The 22572-nt window shown below is 56.1% G+C and overlaps 3 protein-coding genes across 6 annotated transcripts; 2 read left to right on the top strand and 1 right to left on the bottom strand.

Moving 5' to 3' along the window:
* Positions 1 to 1423: 1423 nt before the first annotated feature.
* LOC127596787 (cerebral cavernous malformations 2 protein-like) lies at positions 1424 to 6361 on the bottom strand. Its single transcript, XM_052059639.1, has 11 exons — positions 6057 to 6361; positions 5589 to 5756; positions 5293 to 5376; positions 4092 to 4275; positions 3084 to 3646; positions 2830 to 2959; positions 2664 to 2721; positions 2418 to 2574; positions 2121 to 2259; positions 1868 to 2015; positions 1424 to 1733 (listed from the first exon to the last, which is right to left on the bottom strand). The coding sequence occupies exons 1-11, from the start codon at positions 6084 to 6086 to the stop codon at positions 1601 to 1603; spliced, it is 1794 nt and encodes a 597-aa protein (XP_051915599.1). The 5' UTR covers positions 6087 to 6361; the 3' UTR covers positions 1424 to 1600.
* Positions 6362 to 7407: 1046 nt separating this feature from the next.
* Positions 7408 to 10930, top strand: LOC127596791 (serine/threonine-protein kinase WNK2-like). Of its 2 annotated transcripts, XM_052059647.1 has the most exons (6): positions 7408 to 7681; positions 7960 to 8189; positions 8293 to 8484; positions 8592 to 8690; positions 9288 to 9332; positions 9659 to 10930. In XM_052059647.1, the coding sequence occupies exons 1-6, from the start codon at positions 7584 to 7586 to the stop codon at positions 9874 to 9876; spliced, it is 882 nt and encodes a 293-aa protein (XP_051915607.1). In that variant the 5' UTR covers positions 7408 to 7583; the 3' UTR covers positions 9877 to 10930. The 2 variants fall into 2 exon arrangements, with proteins under 2 accessions (XP_051915607.1, XP_051915608.1); XM_052059648.1 differs by lacking the exon at positions 9288 to 9332.
* A 415-nt stretch (positions 10931 to 11345) lies between these two features.
* LOC127596785 (peregrin-like) lies at positions 11346 to 22520 on the top strand. 3 transcript variants are annotated; one of them, XM_052059637.1, is made up of 16 exons: positions 11348 to 11813; positions 12992 to 13773; positions 14131 to 14320; positions 14805 to 15092; positions 15357 to 15874; positions 16000 to 16189; positions 16271 to 16402; positions 16620 to 16748; positions 16867 to 17248; positions 17944 to 18255; positions 18565 to 18843; positions 19308 to 19455; positions 19844 to 19977; positions 20065 to 20180; positions 20245 to 20399; positions 21803 to 22520. In XM_052059637.1, exons 2-16 carry the CDS (start codon positions 13040 to 13042, stop codon positions 21984 to 21986), a joined length of 3891 nt encoding a protein of 1296 aa, XP_051915597.1. In that variant the 5' UTR covers positions 11348 to 11813; positions 12992 to 13039; the 3' UTR covers positions 21987 to 22520. The 3 variants fall into 3 exon arrangements, with proteins under 3 accessions (XP_051915598.1, XP_051915596.1, XP_051915597.1); XM_052059638.1 differs by lacking the exon at positions 17944 to 18255 and having other exon boundaries at positions 11346 to 11813; XM_052059636.1 differs by having other exon boundaries at positions 11347 to 11813; positions 16000 to 16402.
* Positions 22521 to 22572: the final 52 nt, after the last annotated feature.

Here is a 22572-nt window from a genome sequence, read left to right as displayed (position 1 = left end):
TTGGCCAACGACTTGCGGCATCCTCTTCAACGACGGTTTCCAGAAGAAAATCCTTTTTTTTAAATAATAATTTGGCAGCGCAACCCTGCGTGGTCGCCCGTCGGAAGTCACATTCTAGCAGTTGTTTTTGACTGATTTTCCGTTTTGGTTGACTTCCGGTGACAGCCTTAGAGCACCCCCTGTCGGCTGGCATTTTCACTGCAGCCTTTGCATCGCTGTTTCATGGCTTGAAAAGAGTCCGTGTTTCCAGGAATCTTTTGAAATGTGAAAAAGACCAATCGGCTCCCTTTTTGTGTCGACGGGGCAAGGTGGTCGCAACATCCATCTTGAGGTTGGAGTGAAAGCGCTTCGGAAAGCAAGTCTCCCAAATGGTTTCCTTGCGCTGTCCGTTTTTTCGTCATGGTTTCAGTCAGCGCCTTTTCATTGGCCCGCTTGTTAAATGTCTCTGGTTTGTAAATGCTTCCAAATTGAGTCATTTGAATGCTGTCAATGGGCCATTTCGAGTCAACACCATCAGCAAAGTAAGCAAATTTGACCACATGAGAATGCTGCTGCAAATGTCAATCGGCTATCGACGGAAAGTGTAGCTGCGCACATGGCCGGGAAGGCCCGAGCGCCTCGGCCGCCATCAACGCATGACTGAGGGACGATTCAAAGACGAGCCTGAGCTTGCCCTTACCGGTGACTTTTTGTTGTTGTTCTTGTTGCTGCTCTCAGAAAAGCCTCAGCATAATGTGAGCGGCCTTTTCATGTCTAGCCCGTGTCGCCCGTGTCTTTTTCTTTTGGGGGGGGGGGGTACATGTGCCATTCTGCGTCAGCGGGCCGATGGTGCCGCCAATACTGGCCCAGGGGCGCTCGCAAAGATCAATGACGGCACTCTAATGCGCCGACGAGCGCGGCTCTCGCAACGGGCGCACTGAACGCCGGCGTTCCCGCGCCTGCAAGAAGAAGAAAAAAGAAAAAGAAAAAGGTCGGCCTATTACATCACCGCTTTGCCTGACGCACAGCGAGTCTGGCAGAGGTCGCGGGGTCGGCCCGGCGCTGAGGAAGCAATGCACCATGGGAAGATTGTGAAATGTGGCCTGCACAATTCAACAAACGCAAAGAAATGTTTGTTTTTTCACATCCGTCGCATTCCATAGTCATCGCCTTGATGAGAAAAGAATCAGGGGGGGGGGGCTCCAATGAGCTTCACATCCTATCGCTACAGGAAGGGCCCCAACGCCCTCTGCTGGGGAGGCGATAGGACTGATTCGTTGAAGGAGATAACGATAGACGAGATGGTGTGCTGGTCAGAGCACAGGTAGGAAGAGACGGGAATTCCAGGGGGGGGGTTCAATATTCTTTACTGGGGGGTGTTAACATGAATACGGAGAAATATAAACAATAGGGTGATGTTGGTTGAGGAGGGACGCTCAGGAGGGCTGAAGAGCCATTGAGTAGAGGTTTAGGTGATTGCATTTCTGGAAAACATTGAAACCCATTTCGCCTTTTTTTGTTGTTGTTGAAAATGTCGGTCTTCAATAAAAGCCACCGTGTTTTGGCAACGGGAGCTTTCTTGCGCGGGGCTGCGAGTCCAACGTCAACCAAGCGACTTGAATCACAGGTAGTAGTCCTCTTCCTCAATATCGCCGTGTGCGTCCCCGAAGCCCAGGGCTTGGATGTCGTGTGTGATGTCGCTGATGCGGCGGTTGAACTCCTGAGACCCCGACGTCACCGAGCAACTGTCGTATCTGCCGGCAGGAAAAAAAAAAAAAAGAAAAAAAGGCCATTAAAGCAAGTTCAAATTGCGGCAAGAGGCGCGGCCCGAGCCCCCGCGAGGCAGCGAGCAAGGATTGCCACGTCAAGGTGACCCCGCCTCTCGTACCCTCTGACGGCGCTGGCCGAGGTGTTGCTCATGCTGCGCTTGATGCGTCCAAAGCTGTCGGTCAAAATTCCACCCTCGCGGATGCCGATGCTTTCCAGGAAGCTCTCAAACACGCCCGCGTCCTTGTCCGGGATGAACGGCCGCATACCTGCCGGGCAAAGGGGGCTTTTGTCAAAGGGCCGACATTCTTGGATTCCACTTGGAATCGGCGAGGGCTTCCGAGTCGGCTCGGAAGCGAGAGTCGGCTTCTCACCCAAAAGCAGAAACTTGCGCTCGTCCCCGTACAGCCGGAGCAGCTCGGAGCAAAAGTGGCCAACGTCCGAGCCCAGCCTGTATTCTCGCAAAAACGCCGCAAAGTGTTGCAACTCCGCGGCGCTCAGCTTGTTCCTCAGCTGCGGGCGCACGGCAAGAGAGTCTCGTGAGCGGACGAACAATCTCGCCGTGCCCGGCGGACATTTCCGGAGCATTCCATCGACAACGCCGGAGACTGATGGAAAAAATGTCTCGGGCCTCGCCGATGGAATGACGCGCAAACGATTGCGGAAAGCACCGTCGTCATGTAGTCCTGCATGAGCGCCAGGGGGGCGTCGCTCCGGAAGGCGTCGTCGACCGAAGCCACGCCCCCGTGGGAGTCCTGCGCCGAAAGCGACGAGCTCTCGCTGTACGTCTCGCCGTAGTAGAGCTCAAAGGCATCCTGGGATCCGTCGCTAAAGGGGACGAGAAACCGCAGAAGGTCGCGCATGAGCGAAGCGCAAATCCACGGCTGACCATCGGGCGGCCGCAAAACCCGACTGACTGTGAGCTGCAGAATTCCGCCTCGTAGCCGTACGAGGCGTCCGTCAGGCAGCTGTCACCTGTCGCAGATGCAAAGAGTTACTGGCGGCCCCGTGGCCAAGGGGCTCCAAAAACCTTTTTTTGGGGGGGGGGCGTTGCTCAACCCCCAGTTCAACGCTTCCACTGACTTCTCTGCAGCCAGTAGCGGTCCGGCACGGTGTGGTGAAATCCCGCTCTGTCCACGCACTCGATGGTCTGATGGCCGTAAATGATCTGGAACATCTGGCAGATCAGTGAGCAGTACTCCTCGGCGGCGTCCTGAACGCACACAAGGTTCAAAAGGTCACGGAAAGAGACCAGAACTTCGGTCAAAGCAGAGGTCAGGTCAGCAGGTCGGCACAAACTCTTGGGGCTTGGGGAAACGTATTTCGGGCTCACCCACCCGGTTGTCGACGGCCAGGACGACGAGGTTGCAGTAGGCGTCGGGGCACGGGGTGGGCTCCAGCGGGTTGTGGTTCCTCCTCTCCCAGCTTCCGTAGCTCTTGCCCCTCTCCCAGCTCCCCGTGCAGGCCCGGCGCCGCTCCCAGCTGCCCGCGCCGCCGCCGCCCGTTCCTGCTCCCGCTCCTCGCCTCTCCCAGCTCCCGCCGCCGGCGGGCGCCGAGCCGCCGGCCGGCCTGGGCCGACGGCTCTCCCAGCTGCCGCCCGTCTTGCGCCCGGCCTGTCTCCTCTCCCAGCTGCCCCCCGCTCGCTTCCTTTCCAAGCTCCCTCCGCCGCCGCTTCCTCCTCCTCCTCCTCCTCGTTCCAGGCTCTGGTTTTTGTCGTGGCCGCTCCTGGACAGCGAGGGCCTCCAGTCCACTCCGCAGATGGTGTGCCGGCGCTCCATGGTCCCGCCGGAAGGTCGCGGGTCGGCGTCGCAGCTCACCGTTTGACGCCGGCCGTCGATGCCCGTCGGATTCTTTCGGTCCAGGCTGTTGTCGCCGGCGACCACCGTGTCCACGTTTAGACCTGAATCGCACGCGCGCATCACAACGCTCGTATTTACTCACAAAAACCAAACGGGACGCCGGGACGGGACCGCGTAAAGGCGGGACCGAACGATGGGGCTGGCGAAAGTCGCCGGGACTCCCCCGCTTGAAGGAAAAACGTCGTACGCTGCGGGATATGGGCCCTTCATTGACGGTTCTCATTTGCGCTGGCTTGAAGCCAGCTCCCCGACTGCGTAGGCCCCAATCGACACCTCCCGGATCGCCAGATGGCACTGAGCCCACATGGCGTTCCGCTCGATACCGTCCTAGGCACATTGCACTTTTATTCGAGGGTGGCCTCAAACATTGGCCGTCCCCTGTTTTACTCCTTCTTCTCTCCCGGCTGGCGTCAAAAGCAAAAGGTGGCCTTTTGGGGCTTGAGATGCGGAGGGATGATTTGCTGAAGTTGTGGATGGCGAGCCCACCTGTCTTGAGGACCAGCAGGTGCAGCGCGTCGTCTCTCAGGTAGGATGCGGCGGCGACCTCGTGCGTGGGAATCCTCATCAGCAGCTTCTCGTTGTCTCTCCACGTCAGCAGCAGGCAGCGAGCGGACAGACTCAAGATGCAGTCCTGCTCCGCGCTGGTCTTGGACGGGAGGACCCTCAGCTGCTGCTCACCGACACAGCTCCGTCAGCGCCACGGCGCCACCGCTCACCAGATTCCCTTTCTAATGACCGTTCGGACTTGCGGAGAGCAAACGTCAGCCGCTCGATTTTACAAGCTGACTTTTACGGTGCCCGACCCGAGTGTCGCTTTCGGGTACTTTGGAACCGGCCGCCGACGACTTTCCGTTGCGGCAGATGATCCGACTGAAAACGATCGCCGATTGGTTATCCGGCACAACGATGATGATCGGGATCGATCGTCCGTTTCCCCTTTGGCGACCGCACCGACGGATATATGATTGGACAAAGCACGCCGCGTGGTCGCCCAGAAGCGGAAGCGAAGCCGGAAGCGGCCATCTTACGTTGCCGCTCGCTCAATTCAATGCGTGGTCGCCCAAAGCGGAAGCGAAGCCGGAGGCGGCCATCTTACGTTGCCGCTCGCTCGCTTCAATACGTCGTCGACTTCTCCGCGGCGTTTTCTTCTCGTTTCTTTTCTCCGCAACGGAAATGCCACCGTGTGAGTCCGAGAGAAGCGCTACATGCACGTTTCATCGGTACAAATGCAATTTTTTATACTTTTTTTTCCCCCTGATCAGCTATTTCTCCGAGTGCTCCTGAAAGATTCCCGCGCATCATGTTGTCAGAACCACTGACGATATGTGGACTTAAGCTATGCGAGTCACGATAGTGAGCTAATATACTCGCTGCAAAGACTGAAGTTTGGGTTGGAGACGCTCTCGTGACTCCATAGGGGGGGGGAAAACAGCGATAAATCTGCAGGTCACCTGGGAGAGAAAGGCCGTGCCAGTTAACTTCGGCCGAGAGGGCAGAGGTCAGTTGCTGTTGCACGAGTATTCAGCCAACCTCTCGCAACAAGGATAGAGAAGAGATGCAAATTCTTAATACCGTACCTGTCAGGGCAGCTGGATTTAAAATAAAATCGGTGTCACCCATAAAAGGACTCATAATAACGGAGGAAGATCAGTTGAAGATTATTCCCAAAATGAGTTTGGAGACTAACCCTGGCTGTGTCCAGCAGTTGCAGCAGTTCATCTCGACTGGATGGGTTCAGAGAAACCGAGACCCAGGTCAGGTGAGCCAGAAACTGGGGGGGGGGGTGATGTCGTCAGAAGAGCGGGCAGCATACCAACAGCCCAAATAATAAGCACGTCCTTTTGTACAGGACGTGGCCAAAGCAACTTGCGAGAGGCTCCCCCAGGAAAAACAGTCGCTGAACAAAATCCAACCCCGGAGCCCTTTCATGCCAAATGAATGGATCAGAGAAGGCCCAACGATTGGCTCTCAAAGAACTCCTACCTTCACCTCCTTCTCCACATAGTCAAAGATGAGTCTTTCGGGGTGGATGAGGAAGTCGGGGGGGTAGAGCGGGACGGTGTGCAGGGGACGCCGGTAAACGCTGCCTCGCTCCGCCGGCCTGCGGCTGGCTTTGGACCACACCAGACGCTTGATGGGAGACACCAAACCCTGGGCGAGCGCACCGCACGCAGAGGAAAAAAATCGATTGGAGGTGGCAAGAAGCCTTGCACGAGATCCCTTCTCGAGTGTGTGCTAGAAAGAGGGGAGGCCAAAGATATCTGCCGCAACCGAGCAACATTTTACGATCGGCAGAGACCATTCTGAGTCGACTTGCCAGTTTTTTTTCCCCTATGAGTTGATGTGCAAAATATCTGCGAGGCCACCGACGTACGTATCATCACATAGAATGAAAAAATCCTCCGGAAGCAAATGTAAGGGCTGACAACAAAAATAAAATCTACTATTTACCTTTTTGGATTTCTTGGGTTCATAATCCATGGCAGCAGGTTGGCCACTTCCCTTCACACTTTCCTAATCCACTCTGACAATTTTGCAATTGCTTCAACTTGCTGTGGGATTTTTTTTCCCGTCGTCACTTCGATGTCTCCAAATCCTTGTTCTTCGCCTCTCTGCACTGAGTGTTTTGTCACCATATTGTTGGCATACGGACACACATGCACACACACACACACACACACACAGAAGGGGACGGCAGGAAGCGAAGGAAGGCCACTTCCTGTCCAATAGGAAACTCCACCACAGGCTGATAAGGCCCAGTATCACTCACACACACACACAATGAAGAAAGATGGCGGGGAAAATGGTCATGTTGCTCCATTATGCTGCCCTGTATTTATCAGACCCAATCAAAACTTGAGTCTCCAGGTCCTCCTTACGTCAATGGTTTTGTTGTTCGGGTTGACAGATGACTCCCCAAATCATCAACGTGTTCAGTCACACCCTCGTCCCGTGATGCTAATGGTAGCCAGCACTGATTGTTCATTTGGAGGTTCTTCAAGGGCCCCCCCTCCGCACGCCGTTTCTCACTCAGTACAGGGCACCCTCGTGCAAGTTTCCAAAGCAACCGACAGAGGTCGCTGTCCCCCGTACAACAGCACCCTCGGCATTGGCCGACCGCTACGTGAAAATGGAGACGTTAGCCGCTAGCTGTTGAAGCTCTTCCTTTTCTGTGTTGCGTGACGGACCACAGGTCTTTGGTGTTTTCAACATGGATGTGAAAGTTTCCCGTCACGGCCAGAAAATAGTCGTCAGTGCCTCCAGCAGTTCCTCAAAACTCAGATTGCACTTTTGGGGGCTCGCTAGCAAATTTCTTTGAGATCAACGAATGAGTGCAATCGTCACGCGGGAATATATATCTTTGATAATTATCGGCAAATTTTTTCGGCCACGTTAATTCTTGTGAAAATGATTTATGTGGCATCGTTTTGTTTTGTTTTTGGGATGAAGTTGTGTAGTCATGGAATGCTGATGCGCAATCATTTCCGGGTAGCCTGTTTGTTTCTATGAGGAAGGGGGCGTGGTTATTGTCGTTTCGTTTTTTTTTCATGATTGTTTGATCCCAGCAAGTTTGGAGCATCTTTTTTCAATGCTCGTGTAAGTTGAGGGGTTCGTCAACGCGGCAACGACCTGACCGTGGTTTCATTGTCGGGTCCGTTGACTTTTGTTGCGCGGCCTCGCGCTCTTGCCGCCTGATTGGTCGGGCCGCCATTTCGTCACGAGGGGCGCGGCCGCGGAAGCCGGCGAGTCTCTGGAACGCGCGCGGGCACGAGCTGCCAGCCTGCCTCGCCGGCTTCTCCGAGCCGCTGCCGCCCGGACTCGGCGCGAGAGGACGGCGTCGGCGGAGCTCTCCCGGCGGGGGGCCTCCGGGGCCCGGCCGAGAACGAGCTGGTCAAGAGGGCGGCGGCCTTCCTCAAGCGCTCCGGTCGGAGTAAAAGCGAGCAGAGCTCCGATTCGCCGAACTGACGGCCGTTGGAAATGAACGGCCACGCCCCCTCTTCCTACGTCAGTAGCGATAATGACTCTGAATTGGAGGACGCGGACATGAGGAAAGAACTTCACAAGCTGAGAGAAAAGTAAGTTGACTCGCACGCACACCCTGAACCGGTCGCCAGCCCATCGCAAGTCACACTTTGCGTTCACACCTGGGGAGGGACAACGTTTTCGAAAGGTGGGGGGGGGGGGGGGGGGAGAAGTCCTTCAAAGCCGCCTCCTCGTGAGGGTTTAGCAAAAGAAAAATCACACAAGCGCCATTGCCGCAAAGTTGATCAAAGCATCCGACGGAGCTGTGGAGAAACCGGATGCGCTCCACTAATTTGAAGGTTTTTTTTTTTTTTTTTACCAATGTGAGCAGGCACATGAAGGAGATATCGGAACTGCAGGCCTTCCAGAGGAGCGAGATCGAGCGTCTGTACCGAGAGGTGGGCAAACGGCCGCCCCCCAACGCGGGCCTGCCTCACGCCGCGCCTCCCTGCGGCCGCCGACGCAAGGCCGCCAAACACAAAGTCAAGGCGGGAAAATTGCTCAATCCGGTGGTGCGGCAGCTCAAAAGCCATCTCGGCGCCGACGCGGCCCAGAGAAAAGGTGGGCGGCTTTGGGGGGGGGGGGGGGGGGGGGGCGCCGGCTCCGGCTCCATGCGGGGATTCCACGCGGCAATGTTTGCTTTGGTCTTCTCGTCCCACCAAAGGGGAAAGTTCTGGAAGTTCCTCGGGATCCCCCGCCAAGAGTTGGGCGCCATCCGAGCGCTCCGGCGGGCAGCGCGGCGCCAGCCCCGAGCGAGTCCACACCTGCCAACCGCGTTCCTTCAAAGGCTCTTTCTCCTCGGACCACATCCACGCGGGCCAACGCGCCGACGGCACCGCGAACTTGACGAGCCGAGGTATGATTAGACTCCAACTCTTATGATGAGGTTGAATTTTTATTTTTTTTCCTACAAAAAAGTCTGAAGTTTCTTCTCTTCTCTCCTCTGATATGATTTTCTCACAGGCTGGACGGTTTACCACCAAACGTCGGAGAGAGTCGCCTTTCAACCGAGTGGCAAACCACGCGCTCGATTCCTCAGCAGACCCGTGACTGTGTCCATCTGTTTGTATTCGTTCCTTCCTCTGCTTCATTGCCACAATCTTGATTGTAGACGAGCGCGACTTGGGCGCTTGGCGGTCTTCGGACGTCGCCGCACACTTGTTTTGCATTCTCGGTTTGTCCTGAAACGTCGGCTTAAAGGCAGACGCTTCTGCCGAGCTTTTTTGCGAGTCGCCCGTCAAATTGGCCCGTCGCAGGCACAGAAAGCTCCACCCTCCTCTGCTTCGTTGTTGGAGAAGAGGGCGAGCAAATCAAAGAGGAGACAAAAAGAAGCCGAGGCCTTGTTGGCGGCCTTCCCGCCGGATGGGAAGCTGCTCTTTTTCTCCCGTTTGCCAGCTCAATAAAGATAAGATAAGATAAGATATCCTTTATTCGTCCCACACTGGGGAAATTTACAGCCTCCAGCAGCAAGAATGTATGTAGAAAGAAGAAAGGAGAAAGAGAAAAAAACAACAACAAACATCTTTCAATTAAATACAATATGAACACAAACGGATAAAAATTATTATTATGATTATGATTGTTATTTTTTATTCATTGTGCACGTTGCCGATGTCTTGGGCCTAATGCTCCGTCTTGTGCTCTTGTACCTCTTTGTAGGGTCCACACTGAAACGACTATGTCTAGGCAAAGAGCGCAGTCATAGTAACTAATCTCCTTTACTTGCTTGCAGCCCCCCCACCCCCCAAAAAAAAATCCCTTTTCATTCTTCATTCACGTGTGTGCACGTCATTTTTTCATTTTTTTTCCTGCACTTGAAAATGCAATTGTAGTCGGTGCTCCTGAGATTGTTCAGTTGACACGTTTTGGAGGGGTGGGGGGTTGCATGCTCATTTGTGTCATTGCCTGCATCCTGTGGCGGCCATTTGTGACTGTCCTGTTGTAGATTGTCTGGCCAAAAGTGTTGGTGAATATGTCACCTTTGATCTTTCGTAGCGGGCATTTGCGTCAGCCCGACGTCTTTTCTTCAGGGTCTTCGTTCCGCGCCAACGCCGCCGCCACGGCCGCACCCTCGCCGCCGTCGCCTCGGCTCCAGACGAACAACGGCAACAATAAGAAAAGACGCTTTCGCGAGGACCTGCGCCAGTTGGCAGACGACCGGGCGAAGGAGGCGGCGGCCCATCGCCGGCCCCCCTCCTTCAACCAGATCAAACAACAGAGGCGCCCAAACTCCGCCGGGACTAGCTAACCCGGAGGCCGCGCTACGTCATCGGCGTGTCTGGACCGCGTCCCCGCAACGACCGCTTAGAGAAGAACGAAGGACGTGCGTGCTTCTTGTCAAATGCGCTCCTTTTTCATCTTTGACGGAGCACTTTCAACACTAATCCAAAACCTGCGGCTTTGGTTTCAGACACCAAATGGTATTCACGTTGACGGAATGTCGTGCCTTGAACCTTCAACTTGTTCTTCTGTCCTTGATTTCACAGCTCGCTTGAGTCAAGTCTTTTTCTTTTTCACTGTAGCGGACATGTTTTGGGTGGTTTTTTGCTTCGGAATGCGGTTGTCGCACTGCAATATCGACACAGCAAATGCTCTTCTTCAAACCATCAAATGACTTTTTTTCAGGGGGGGGGGGGACCTCCTCTCCTTTGGCAGTATGTTGTGGTGATGGAAAAACACCGTTGCCGCCCAAAGGAAAAATGAATGAAGGAGGCAGGACGCTGCAAGCGGACGCGAGCCTCTTTTGGGTCAAACGGTTCTTGTTTTGCTGCTTGTCTCGTTTTCATAGACGGCGGCACAAGATTTGCACAATTTATTCTTGCGCTTTTATTTTGAAGCGTTTGCCATTCTTACAGCTCAGCAAAAAGCACGGACGTTTCTTAAACCTATCAAGGATCTTTGCAAGCTGTGAATTGTACAGAGTCGTCAACAGTCTATTTTGTTCAACTTTGTGCAGAGGTGGCTTGGGAGTCACGGTATCAATTCGCTTGGAATTGGGACTTTAGTAGTCATTGATGCAGAATCCTCTACTTTGGGGAGTTACGGTACTTCCGGTTGAAAGAGACTTTTGTTCTCTGGCATTTCTCTCTGGGCGCTTCTGCTTTGTTTTTGTTTGTTCTGCGTAGAGGACTCACTGGACAAATTTAGGTGGCGGCTGGCGTTCCCTCACAGTTAATTCGCTCCCATGGCGAGGGGGGGGGAGAGAGATTACTTTGACCTGCCACGCTGCGTCACTCATCCGACCCGCTGCACTGTTTGATCGTGTTGAGAGACAAATAAATATTTTCAGTCTGACGGTCACATTGGATTGTTTTGATTTGAAACGAAGCACCCGTCCACTCTTATTAACGTGTCGGGATGAGAGGCTCGGGTGATGGATGGATGGACCGAAAGCACCCGTCTAGTGGTTCATGGTAGACTGCTTTCAATGTTGCTTTTAATCCAGTGCTGCGTTTATTTTAAGTACGGTACTTTTGAATCCAACCTTTTGCAACTCCTTACTTTTAAAACATTTATTTCGTTATTTTGTATGACTTGTGCACTACATTTGAATTGAACGGTTAGGGTCGTTACACCCCCATCTGCTTCCATTTTTCAGATTACAATCCATGAAATACAAATTTCCGGCCTCATTTAAGACACATTGGCGTCAATATGTTTTGGAATGTTATTTTAGTTTATGAATAAACACGTTCCACCAAGAAGGCAGTTTTCGATTTCGTGAGGTCGAAGACGGATAGTCTACAAAGCGGCAGATTCGCTCGGACGCGACATGAGAACGATGTTGATCACACGGGATTACAAAGGCCAATTAAACAAGTTGATACGAACCCCCAAAATGTGACCCAGTAACAAAGGCGAAAACTGAGAGAGGGGGGGGGGGTCTGGGAAAGGATCCCTGTTTTCCCGCTTTGTGTGTCGAATGTGCCGACGGGCGCCCAAGACGACGGCGTTGTTGGAGCAATGGCGGCCCCCTTTGTGATTCGGCCCAACTGACCGAATCGTTCGTTTCTCTCCGACTTTTTCTTTTTGGATTTCTTTTCCGCACGCAATGCAACGCCCGCGAGAGGACATTGTTTCCTGAAACAACCGCGCGCTCGCCTCAAACGTCGTCTCCTGGGACCCGGGAACCACTCGGCGTCGATGCGTGAGCCTCGGAAGGCTCGGTGCGATGCGATGGAAGGGGTAAGTGAACGTCGCTTGCTATCCGCCAGTAAATGAAAGACTGGGATAGTAAAGCAGCGAGTGTTTGGGCCCCGCTTGGCGGGCGGCTGCTTTGTGGCGTTTCGTGGCTCGTCGGGGGGAACATTAGCTGACGCCGGCAGGCGTAGCGCTAAATTCCAAACGGAGCGCAATGTTGTCATTCGGATGCTCAGCGGGGACCGAGTCGAGACTGGAGCCGAGCGGTGAGGTGCTCGTCGCCGTTGGAGGGAAAGGCTGATCGAAAGTCAACTTGCGGACCGAATGTCCTTGTTCGCCTTTCGATCGGCTTAAAAGAGTTCCCAAATCCCCCCCGCAACGCCCCCGGGTTGGAAGCTAACGAATGCTCGCAAATGCAGTAAACGAGCGTCCCAGATCGCGCGAAACGAGCCGAGCGACCGCCGAAAACGCTCGTGTGGTTCTTTTTGTGCTTTTTGCACTTCAGACGCGTGTAAGAAGCGAACACGCGTGGGGGGTGCTCACCAGCTCGATTGCGGCGACAAGTGGCCCCGTGCTACGCTAACGTTAGCTTTGCTGACGTGCGGAAGTTTGGTCCTCAACTCGCTGTTAGTGTACACAAGTCGACCGAAAGCACGTTTCGCTGCGACAAAAAAAAGCTCACTCGCCACATCTGTGCCGTACACACCCGGAAGGCGAGAATACGTCCATTTCAGTTAGCTTTGTTGACACATTCGACATTCGCTAATACGGAAAGGGAAAATAAACCAACTTTGGCTATTGCCTCTGGCACGCGTAGCAATGTATCCAGATGTTTTAGTATCGTTTACACCTCCGACATCATCGCCGGCCACCAGAAACGGCTTTGTCCCCCCCCCCCCTAGTTTAAGCCAACTCGAGTTCGAAAATATGCGAAATGTACTACTAGGACCTAAAGCCTTCGAACATAGTCACCATCCAATGCCGTAACTTGGGTGCAATATCAATGATATGCAAACGAGTGTCGTCGGGTATCTTTATGTTTCTGTTGTCAAAACACAAACTTGGAGTTGCACACCGATTTCGGGAGGGGGGGACCATTTGATTTGTGTCTTTTGGGACACCGGTCAAGGCGCTATTCTGACACCTTTACCCCAGGGCGGCGTCACCGTGCACCGCGGGCAGGGTGCCGCCCACAAGCGTGAAATGTCCCGCCTCGTTTTCAGATGTAAACCCGAGCAGCGTCCGAGCCGGCCGCGGCCGCCGTTGGCGTGATGGGACTGGACTTTGACGTCAAGACCTTCTGCCACAACCTGCGGGCCAGCAAGCCGCCTTACGAGTGTCCCGTGGAGAGCTGCCGCAAGGTCTACAAGAGCTACAGCGGCATCGAGTACCACCTGTACCACTATGACCACGACAACCCGCCGCCCGCGCAGGCCGCGCCCCACAAGAAGCGCAAGGGGCGGCCGCCTCGCGCGCCGCTCGCCGGCTCGCCGGATCCGGACGAGGGCGGGCCGGAGCAAGGGGCGGGGCCGGGGCGCGGCGGCAGCTCGCCCCGCAGCCCCGGTCGCTCGGAGCCGTCGCGCTCCCCGGGCAGGGACGCCATGACCTACGCCCAGGCGCAGCGCATGGTGGAGCTGGAGATCCAAGGCCGCGTTCACCGCATCAGCATCTTCGAGAACATCGACGTGGTGTCGGAGGAGGACAGCGACGGCGAAGACGACCCGCCGTCCGTCCCGGGCGTCCACTCGGCGGGGGCGTGCAACGGGAGCGACGGCGGCGGCGAGGCGGGCGGCGCCGGCAACGAGCGGCCCGACGTCGCGTCCTCCAACGGGGGCAAAGCCACGCCCAAGTCTGGCAAGCACAAAAGCAAAGAAAAGAAGAAGGAGGGCTCGGCCTACCACCACGGCGCCCAGTCGGGCCCCGCCGTCAAGCTGCCGGAGGCCGTCTTCCGCGAACTGGACCAAGACAGGCCCGACGCGCCCCCGCGCCCGTCCTCTTACTACAGGTCAGATTTGCCTATTTAAAAAATGGATTCACGAATGAAGCGGATTCCAAACAAAGAAAGAAAAAGGGGGCTACGATTTCAAATCGACAGTGCAGAAAATGGAGGAAGTTTGTCAAAGTGACGGCGCCGACTCGCTCGGCCCCGCCTCTTCCAGGCGCGCCGACGCGGCATTTTCTGTGGGCCAATTTCGGGGGCTTGAAATTCATTTGGATTGTGTTGCAGAGGTCCGTCGAAAAGTATACAGGACCTCGACTTTGTATGTTAGGGGGGGGGCGGCTAAGTGTAGCCCGGGTTGGGAGTGGACCCGTGCAAGGTGGCGTCCGTGTGACCGGCGCCGCGGGGGGCCTTTGACTTCAGGTACATGGACAAGTCGGTGGAGGAGCTGGACGAGGAGGTGGAGTACGACATCGACGAGGAGGACTACATCTGGCTGGACATCATGAACGACAAGCGGCGGATGGACGGCGTCACGCCCATTCCTCAGGAGGTCTTCGAGTACCTCATGGACCGTCTGGAGAAGGAGTCCTACTTTGAAAGCCACAACAAGGTACCGCGGCACTGCCGGGTGCGCCCGCGAGGGCCATTTGGAGCTGCGCTCCTTTCCCTTTTTCATCGGAGCCATTCTTGCTCTTTTCTTGCGGGGGGGGCAGCTTTAAACCGGCGCTCGCTAATGTCGCCCTCATTAGTGGTAACCATTTTCAGATTTTTTTTTTTTTCAAGTCATTGTTTGACTATTTTGATGAGAGACCACAAAATGAGTCAACTAATTGAAAGCAACATGGAGAAGATAAACAATCATGCCGAAAGTCTAATCCCAAAAGAATTTGATTTGATTGAAGGAAATTGATAGTTTTCCTTCAATCAACAATAAGATAAGATAAGATATCTTTAGAAATTTACAGCCTCCAGCAATGGTTCATCGTTGATTATTCCATCGCTTCATGAAATAATGGGGTCAAAACGTGTATTACAAAATAGGGATGGCTCGGCCGTCTCCGCGTCTCACGTTGGCGGCCTTTGCTTGGTACCAGGCGGACCCGAGCACGCTGATCGACGAGGACGCCGTCTGCTGCATTTGCAACGACGGCGAGTGTCAGAACAGCAACGTGATCCTCTTCTGCGACATGTGCAACCTGGCCGTCCACCAGGAGTGCTACGGCGTGCCCTACATCCCGGAGGGCCAGTGGCTGTGTCGCCGCTGCCTGCAGTCGCCCAGTCGGGCGGTGGACTGCGCCCTGTGCCCCAACAAGGGAGGAGCCTTCAAACAGACGGACGACGCGCGCTGGGCTCACGTGGTGTGCGCCCTCTGGATCCCGGAGGTCAGCTTCCATGTAGCCGACGCGACCCCGAGCGCCGCGCGTAGGTTTCCCCCCCCCCGCCCCCCCCTTCCAAACGCACAAGCCGCGCCGTCGCTCGCAAACGGAAAGCCACTTTGGACTTTTCGGCCTTATTTGCACCTCTGCGCACAGCATGTCACCGAATCGGCCGTCCTCGGGCCGCGGCGAGAGCATTCCGGCATTTGACACCGATTGCCCCCCCGCTTTCCATTTTTCAAGCTTTTTTGTTTTCTCGCCGCTCGTCAGGTGTGCTTCGCCAACACCGTCTTCCTGGAGCCCATCGACAGCATCGAGCACATCCCCCCCGCGCGCTGGAAGCTGACCTGCTACATCTGCAAGCAGCGGGGCTCCGGCGCCTGCATCCAGTGCCACAAAGCCAACTGCTACACCGCCTTCCACGTCACCTGCGCGCAGCAAGCCGGCCTCTACATGAAAATGGAGCCCGTCCGGGAGACGGGGGCCAACGGAACCTCCTTCAGCGTGCGCAAGACGGCCTACTGCGACATCCACACGCCTCCGGGATCGGCCCGGCCCGCCGGAGGGCCGGCCGGCGCCAGCGCCGGCTCCTCGCAGAGCGAAGGCGAACCGGAGGAGGACGACGAGCCCGCCGCGGGCCACGACGACGACTCCAGGGGCTGGAGCTCGGAGCGGGCCAAGCGGGCCAAGGCCAAGTCTCGGCTGAAGATGAAGAGAGCCAGGAAGATCTTGGCCGAGAGACGGGCGGCCGCCCCCGTGGTGTCCGTCCCCTGCATACCCCCTCACAGGTACTGCGTAAAAGAACACACGTGAGACTAAACGGAACAGAATGTGCGAGTGGCGATAGCGGAGCTCTCCGGAGCGATCGGATACTCGTCAAGCGAGCTCATTAGTGATGTTTGATTTGATTCAGGCTGAGCAAAATCACCAGCAACTTAACGGTGCCCAGGAAGAGCCAGTTCATGCAACGGCTTCACAGCTACTGGACCCTGAAGAGGCAAAGCCGCAACGGCGTCCCGCTGCTGCGGCGCCTTCAAACGCACCTGCAGTCCCAACGGCACCCGGAGCCCGTCCCGCCGCAGCCCTCGGCCCAACTTCCCGCGGTACGTGGCCGGCCGCTCCGCGTCGCCGTCTCTCGCCGACCGCGCGCCTCACCCCGTCCGCGTTTGATCTCGCCGCCGCAGAGGGACGGCGAGGAGAAACAAACGCTTCTGAAGGAGCAACTCAAGGCGTGGCAGCGACTGCGACACGACCTGGAGAGGGCCCGGCTGCTCGTGGAACTCATCCGCAAGAGAGAAAAACTCAAGAGGGAGACGGTGAGATTGCGCGCCGGTGATTGAAATTGGCCAAAATAAATAGTCCTTGGGGGTCCTCCGGGGCAACCATCTGAAGAGTGAAACGGCGTTCGGCCGGAGGGCAAGAGGCGTGAACGGAGCCGCGTCTCAACCCGGGTGACCTTTGAAAGGCCGCAGGTCGGGTCTAAGCGAGGCGTGTGACGGGCGCGCTCGCTTGAACCTCCTTTTCTGCGTTCAGATTAAAATGCAGCAGATGGTGCTGGAGATGCAACTGACTCCCCTCCTGGTGCTGCTGAGGAGCACGCTGGACCAGTTGCAGGAGAGGGACACCAACAACTTTTTCACTGAGCCCGTGCCTCTTGCGGAGGTCAGTGGGAGTGCGGGGTGGGCCGTCGAGAGCGCGTCCCGCGGGAACGTTTTTCTAGCCGCGCAGCGCAAAACCCGGGCTTTCCGCGCAAAACTGGCTTTGCCCGCTGTGGCCGCAGGTGCCGGACTACCTGGACCATATTGACACTCCCATGGACTTCCAGACCATGTGGAACCGTCTGGAAAGCCACCGCTATCTGACTTTTGAGGCCTTCGAGGGCGACTTTGGCCTCATCGTCAACAACTGCCTCAAGTACAACGCCAAGGACACGGTGTTCTACCGGGCCGCCCTGCGCCTCCGGGAGATGGGCGGAGTGGTCATCAGGAGCGCCAGGCGCCAAGCGGACAGGATCGGCTTCGACTACGAGACCGGCATGCACCTGCCCCGGGAGGCCAGTCCTGACACCCGACGGGCGCTGGAGCGGGAGCGCCAGCGGGAGCGGGAACGAGAGCGAGAACGAGAGCGAGAACGAGACTGGCCGTTGTCGTCCAACGAAGACGGTGAGCCGGCCGCTGCGGACAAAACTAGCCTGTCGTCCTTGAATGCGTCGCTTTGCTCCGCGCACACGCAAACACACGCAAAACAAATGTGGCGTTCAGATGCAATTTTGAATGCATTTGTCCAACTGCTCTTATTTGCTACTTTTCGACAACAAGCAGCTGAGCTGCGCAATACGCGATGGCTGGCTGCGGCAGAAATGTCCAGCTCGAATTAGAATTGGCTGGGAACGTCGCGCCCTCGCTCCGGACAATTGCTAAACGGCATCAAACGCTGAGCTCCGCGTGGCATCTGAAGCGCTAACGTGCGCCGGGCTTCGGGGCTGGTGTGGCATTCCGAGTCGGATTTGCACATTTCTGAGTGGCGTGCTTGCCATTACGTTAGCAGCCTAAAAAAAAATAAAACCACCCCAAAAAAATGGTGAATTGGAATTTTCTGAAGCGTCGTCTTCCTGAATCTGGGCCGCCGGATGTGTCCATCCGCGTTTTTGGTGTAGCATCCCAGCCGTTTCACTTTTTCCCCAAAAGTATTTTTCAAAACTCAAATCAAAAAGCGGGTCACCCCCCCATTGCCGCAAGGAGCTAGCGCTCAGCATCAAACGGTCAGCCTCACCTGGCGCGTTCAAAAGTTTCGGGGCGGCCCGATGAAGTTGACTCGTAGTTTTCACCTCTTTTTGGCCGCGCGGATCCCTCCACAGAGCTCCTGGTGCCGGAGAACAGGCGGCGCTTGCCTCTGGAGGAGCAGCTGCTCTACGTGCAGGCGCGGCTGGAGGAGGCCAGCTCGGGGAAGCACAGCATCGGCCAGTCCCGCCGAGCCAAAGCTCTGCGCAAGGAGCTCAGCATCATCAAGAGGAAACTGGCGCACCAGCGAGAAGGCGCCCCGGGCGGGGCCCGCGATTCCCTCGGGGGAGGACCCGGCGCCGATCGAGCTTCGCTCCCGCATCGCCCGTCGTCGGCGGGCCGCCACGACGAAGGCGAAGAGAGCAGCAGTCAAGAGCTGGGCGGAAAGGGTCGGTACCGCCGTCCCTCGCCGATTCACCTCTCGCCGAGTCGCTGAAAAACTCCGTTTGATCCCAAAATCCGATCTTTACGAATTTTTTTTTTTTAATGCTTTTCGTGGTGATGTTGGGAGACAAGGTTGAAATGCTATTCAATTGTTTGGGATCGTGTGTTGTGTATTTACAGTTCAAACTACAGATAAAGGCAGGAATAAAATTTCGGGGGGGGGGGGGGTTGTCGATTGCATTTATTAATGTTGTTTTAGGCTTTATTGTGTTTGAGTCCCACTCCTATTTGTCGTGGTTTGTCACTCTCACCAGATCTGAGCGCGTCGTCGTCCGCCTTGGCTCCGGAGGTGGGTCGCCGGACGTCCGTTCTCTTCTCCAAGAAGAATCCCAAAATGGCCGGCCCTCCCAAGAGGCCCGGACGCCCCCCCAAAAACCGGGATCCGGGCTACGTGGCGGCAGGGGTGGCCCCCAGCCCCATCGGGCCCCCTCAGTTGCCCATGCTGTCGCCGGGCAGGCAAAGGAAGCGTCCCCGCAGCCCCCGCACCAGCTCCACCTCCGACAGCGACAGCGACAATGAGGATCTGCTGCCAGGTACTTTTGTGTGATTTTTTTTTTCTACTCCGGCCAACTCCCCAAAATACTTTCCTGCTAGTGACCATCATTTTATATATATTATGTTATATAATAATTACATGCAAATACAAGTGAGCTGTACTGGCAGCACTTACTGGACAAAACCAAAAAAAACTAAACGGTACTTGTTTGATATACCACTAGAGGGCGCTTTATTGGTGCCCGCGGCGCACTTTGGAAATGAATGACAGCTGATTTCTACCGCGTGTCCGTCTTTGTCTCTGTACTTGTGATGATGTCCGGCTTCTCTTCGGGGATGCCTTATTCTTTGTCAAAGCGTACTCTTCAAGTCGCCATGAAATCGAGTTGTTCTTCGTCCCCGCGTACGGCGCCGGACGCCGTCGCGGACACGTTACGATGAGCGGCGTACCCCCTCATCCGTCAGGCCCGCGTCGCCTCAACATTTCCGCTCCGACGCGCAGGTCTGCCCAGCAACGGATTCGATGGGGGGAACCAGCCCGTGACGGAGAGCTTCCGCGTGTACCGAAACGACACGCGTCTGCCGCGCTCCAGCTCCGACTCCGAGTCCACCAGCAGCAGCAGCAGCAGCGCCGCCTCGGACCGGACCAGGTCAGATGTCCCTTGTTGCGATCGAGCGCTGACCGACGCGGGGGGCCGGCCTTGCCGTCTCACCGCGCCAAAATGGCGCATCTTCATCCAGACCTACTCGAGCCCACGTTTGAAACGGGTGGCGAAGGTTTGCGAACTCCCCCTAAAACCAAATTGCAGGAGGAAGTACCGCGCACAGTTTATCTCCGTGCCCGTGGCTTTAAGAGGCGGGGCCTGCAGGCTTGCAAACACGGCTCGCCGTTGGGCGTTCTTGCCCAAATCACAATGGCGATGGCGTTCCCTTGAACGGCCCCGAGTCCGGATCGGAAGCGTGAACCCACCCCCCGATATCATCCTGGGCGCTCCCGCGTGTGCCGTCACGGACCCGATTCTCCTCTTGTGTCGACAGCACGACGCCGTCGAAGCAGGGCCGCGGAAAGGCGTCCTTCTCGCGCTCCGCCTTCCAGGAGGACAGCAGCGAGGAGACCTCCGGCACGGAAAACGAGTCGTACTCGGTCGGAGGCTCCCGGGGAGTTTCGCACCGTGAGTCTGTGGGAGTGGGGGGCAGACGAGAAGGTGGCGCCGCGCTCACCCCGCCCCCTTTTTTTTTGTTTGTTTTGCGGCCGTCAGTGGTGCGCGGACGGGCGCGGGCGGGATGCTGGATGACGTCGGACGACTACGCGTCGTTGGAGGCGCTGGACTTGGTGTGGGCCAAGTGCCGAGGCTACCCTTCGTACCCCGCCTTGGTGAGTCCCGCGCGACGTCGGGCTGCGGCCGCGGCGCCTTAAACACGGTGACCGCTGTGCGCAGATCATCGACCCCAAAATGCCCCGCGAGGGCGTGTTCCACCGCGGCGTCCCCATCCCCGTGCCCCCGCTGGACGTCCTCAAACTCGGGGAGCAAATGACCCAGGAAGCCCGCGAGCACCTCTTCCTGGTCCTCTTCTTCGACAACAAGAGAACCTGGTGAGCGCTTCGCTCTTCTTTATTCCGCCAAAGGCGTCGCCCGCCGCGGTTCTCGTCCACGTCTTTGTGGCGGCAAGGAAAGGGAACTTGTCCGTTTGAAGGCGCTTGCCGGTCCAAATATTTGGACTCCACATTGGCAGCAGCGTCACGCTTGCATCGTGCAGTGTGTGTGTGTGTGTGTGTGTGTGTGTTTGATCAAATGGATTCTTGCCCAAGTCGAGCAGAGGGCATTCTTGATCTGGCGCCGTCACAGCAGCTGCGGCTGGAACAAAGCGCTTACCGAACGTTGGGGACCCCCCCCCCCTCCCCCCAATCAAACAAATAAATAAATAAATAACAATGATACACATCACATCAAATATTGACATTGAAAGGTCAATCCATTTGCATGAAGCTTTGAACAACAGTGGTGTTTTTTTTTTTGTGGGTGGGGGTAGGATGGGGGGCTGGACAGCGTTTGCTGCAATCGTGTTCATTTTGTTCCCGGATTCGTGCGGACGCCGGCCGCGTGTGACACAAGGAGAAAAGAGAGCGGTCGGGTTCCCCCCTTTCTCTCTGTGCACACAGGTGGCCCATTTCTGTGAAACGCTCTTTGATGATTCACTGAGCTTGCGTCGAAAGCGGGCCAGCCAGCCACATGCGTGTGCGCACTTGGGGGAAAATGTGAAGCGCCGGGCGGGGGTGCGGTTTTGGCGGTTGAAAGGGGGCGGGCTTGAGGCGCCGACCGCGTTTGATGCGATGCTGCCGTGAGCGCGCGCCTCCCTCACCTTTTCCTTCCAACGTGACGACATGTCGAGCGCAAATGTCAACGGTAGGCTGTGACCTTTTGAAATCGCTGCGCTGGTGCATCGCGAGGGGCTTCGTGCTGTTGATGGCCCCTCCTACCGGATGTTTGCGCCAAAATTCGGCACAAAGCAAAGACGAGTCCGCGGCGCGGCTAGCGCAAACCATTTTGCTCGCGGTGAGCGCTGCACACGGTCCTCGAGGCGATCGCCAAAGTCGCTTTCACGATGTGCAACAGTCATAACCAAGATATGAGAAGCAACGGCACCCTCCCTCCTCATGCTGCACACCTTCAGCTTTTTTAGTGAATCTTGTGGCCCATCTCAAATGTTTCTTCATGTCGCGGGCCGCTGAAAAATGGACAACGGGTCGCAAATGGCCCCCGAGCCCGAGTTTGGACTTGAGCAATATGCATGTCATTGATTGCATTTTGGAAGGAACTTGCGCAATGCTGCTGACCAAACTAAACGGCTCACGGCTTGAAACTTGATCTGTTTAAAAAAGAAAGGGGCGGGGGGAGGTCCACACCGGAAAGTCAAGTTGAACGGCATCGCGCCCGACTGACATGCCTTTTCTTGTTTTCTCTGCGCGCGCGTTTGCGCGGGCGTTTCCAAACGCAGGCAGTGGCTGCCGCGCTCCAAGCTGGTGCCGCTGGGCGTGGACCAGGTGCTGGACAAGGATAAGATGCTGGAGGGCCGCAAGTCCAACATCCGCAAGTCGGTGCAGGTGGCCTACCACCGGGCCATGCAGCACCGCAGCAAAGTGCAAGGAGACCCCAGCAGCGAGACCAGCGACAGCGACTGAAAGCGCCGGCCGGCTTCTCACCGCAACTGCCCACGTCCTCTTGAAATCTGCAAGCTGGCGCTCGCTCGCGCGCCTCGGAAACAGCCCGCCGCGGTCGTCCTCTTTTTCTTTTTTTTTTATTTAATCAGACATGTAATTAAAAGCACGTGCCGAATTGTGTACAAAGAGGAGGCCAGAAAAGTGGCCGCGCGGCGCAGGCAAAAAGCCGCCTTCAACCAAGCACGTCCGCCTTCGGACACCAAACAAAGCAGAAAGTAATTCCGCCTAATTTATTCAGCGCGCGGCTCTTGGCGAGCCCCTGCCGACACTCGGCCATCTTTTTAAAACGTCACCTTCACAATCATGATGTCACTAGTAATCCCGACACTTCCCGTTTGGAAGCTTTTGTAATGCCGCGCAGGTCGGCGACCCCAAGTGAGGCGGCAACGCCACGGCCTCACTGATGCTTTGTCCCAAGATGAGCGCTTTACAAGTTTTATATTCATGCAGCTGGCAGAGGTTTTTAATAAAAAAAATGTTAAAAAACACACACAATGGAAATGTGTGCCACGCTGTGCTTTTGTGTGTCTCGACTGTTGTTTGTTGA

This window comes from Hippocampus zosterae, chromosome 2 (genome assembly GCF_025434085.1).
Source record: "Hippocampus zosterae strain Florida chromosome 2, ASM2543408v3, whole genome shotgun sequence".
NCBI lineage: Eukaryota > Metazoa > Chordata > Actinopteri > Syngnathiformes > Syngnathidae > Hippocampus > Hippocampus zosterae.
Note: the sequence above shows the minus strand (reverse complement) of the source record. Positions and strands in the feature narration are given on the sequence as shown.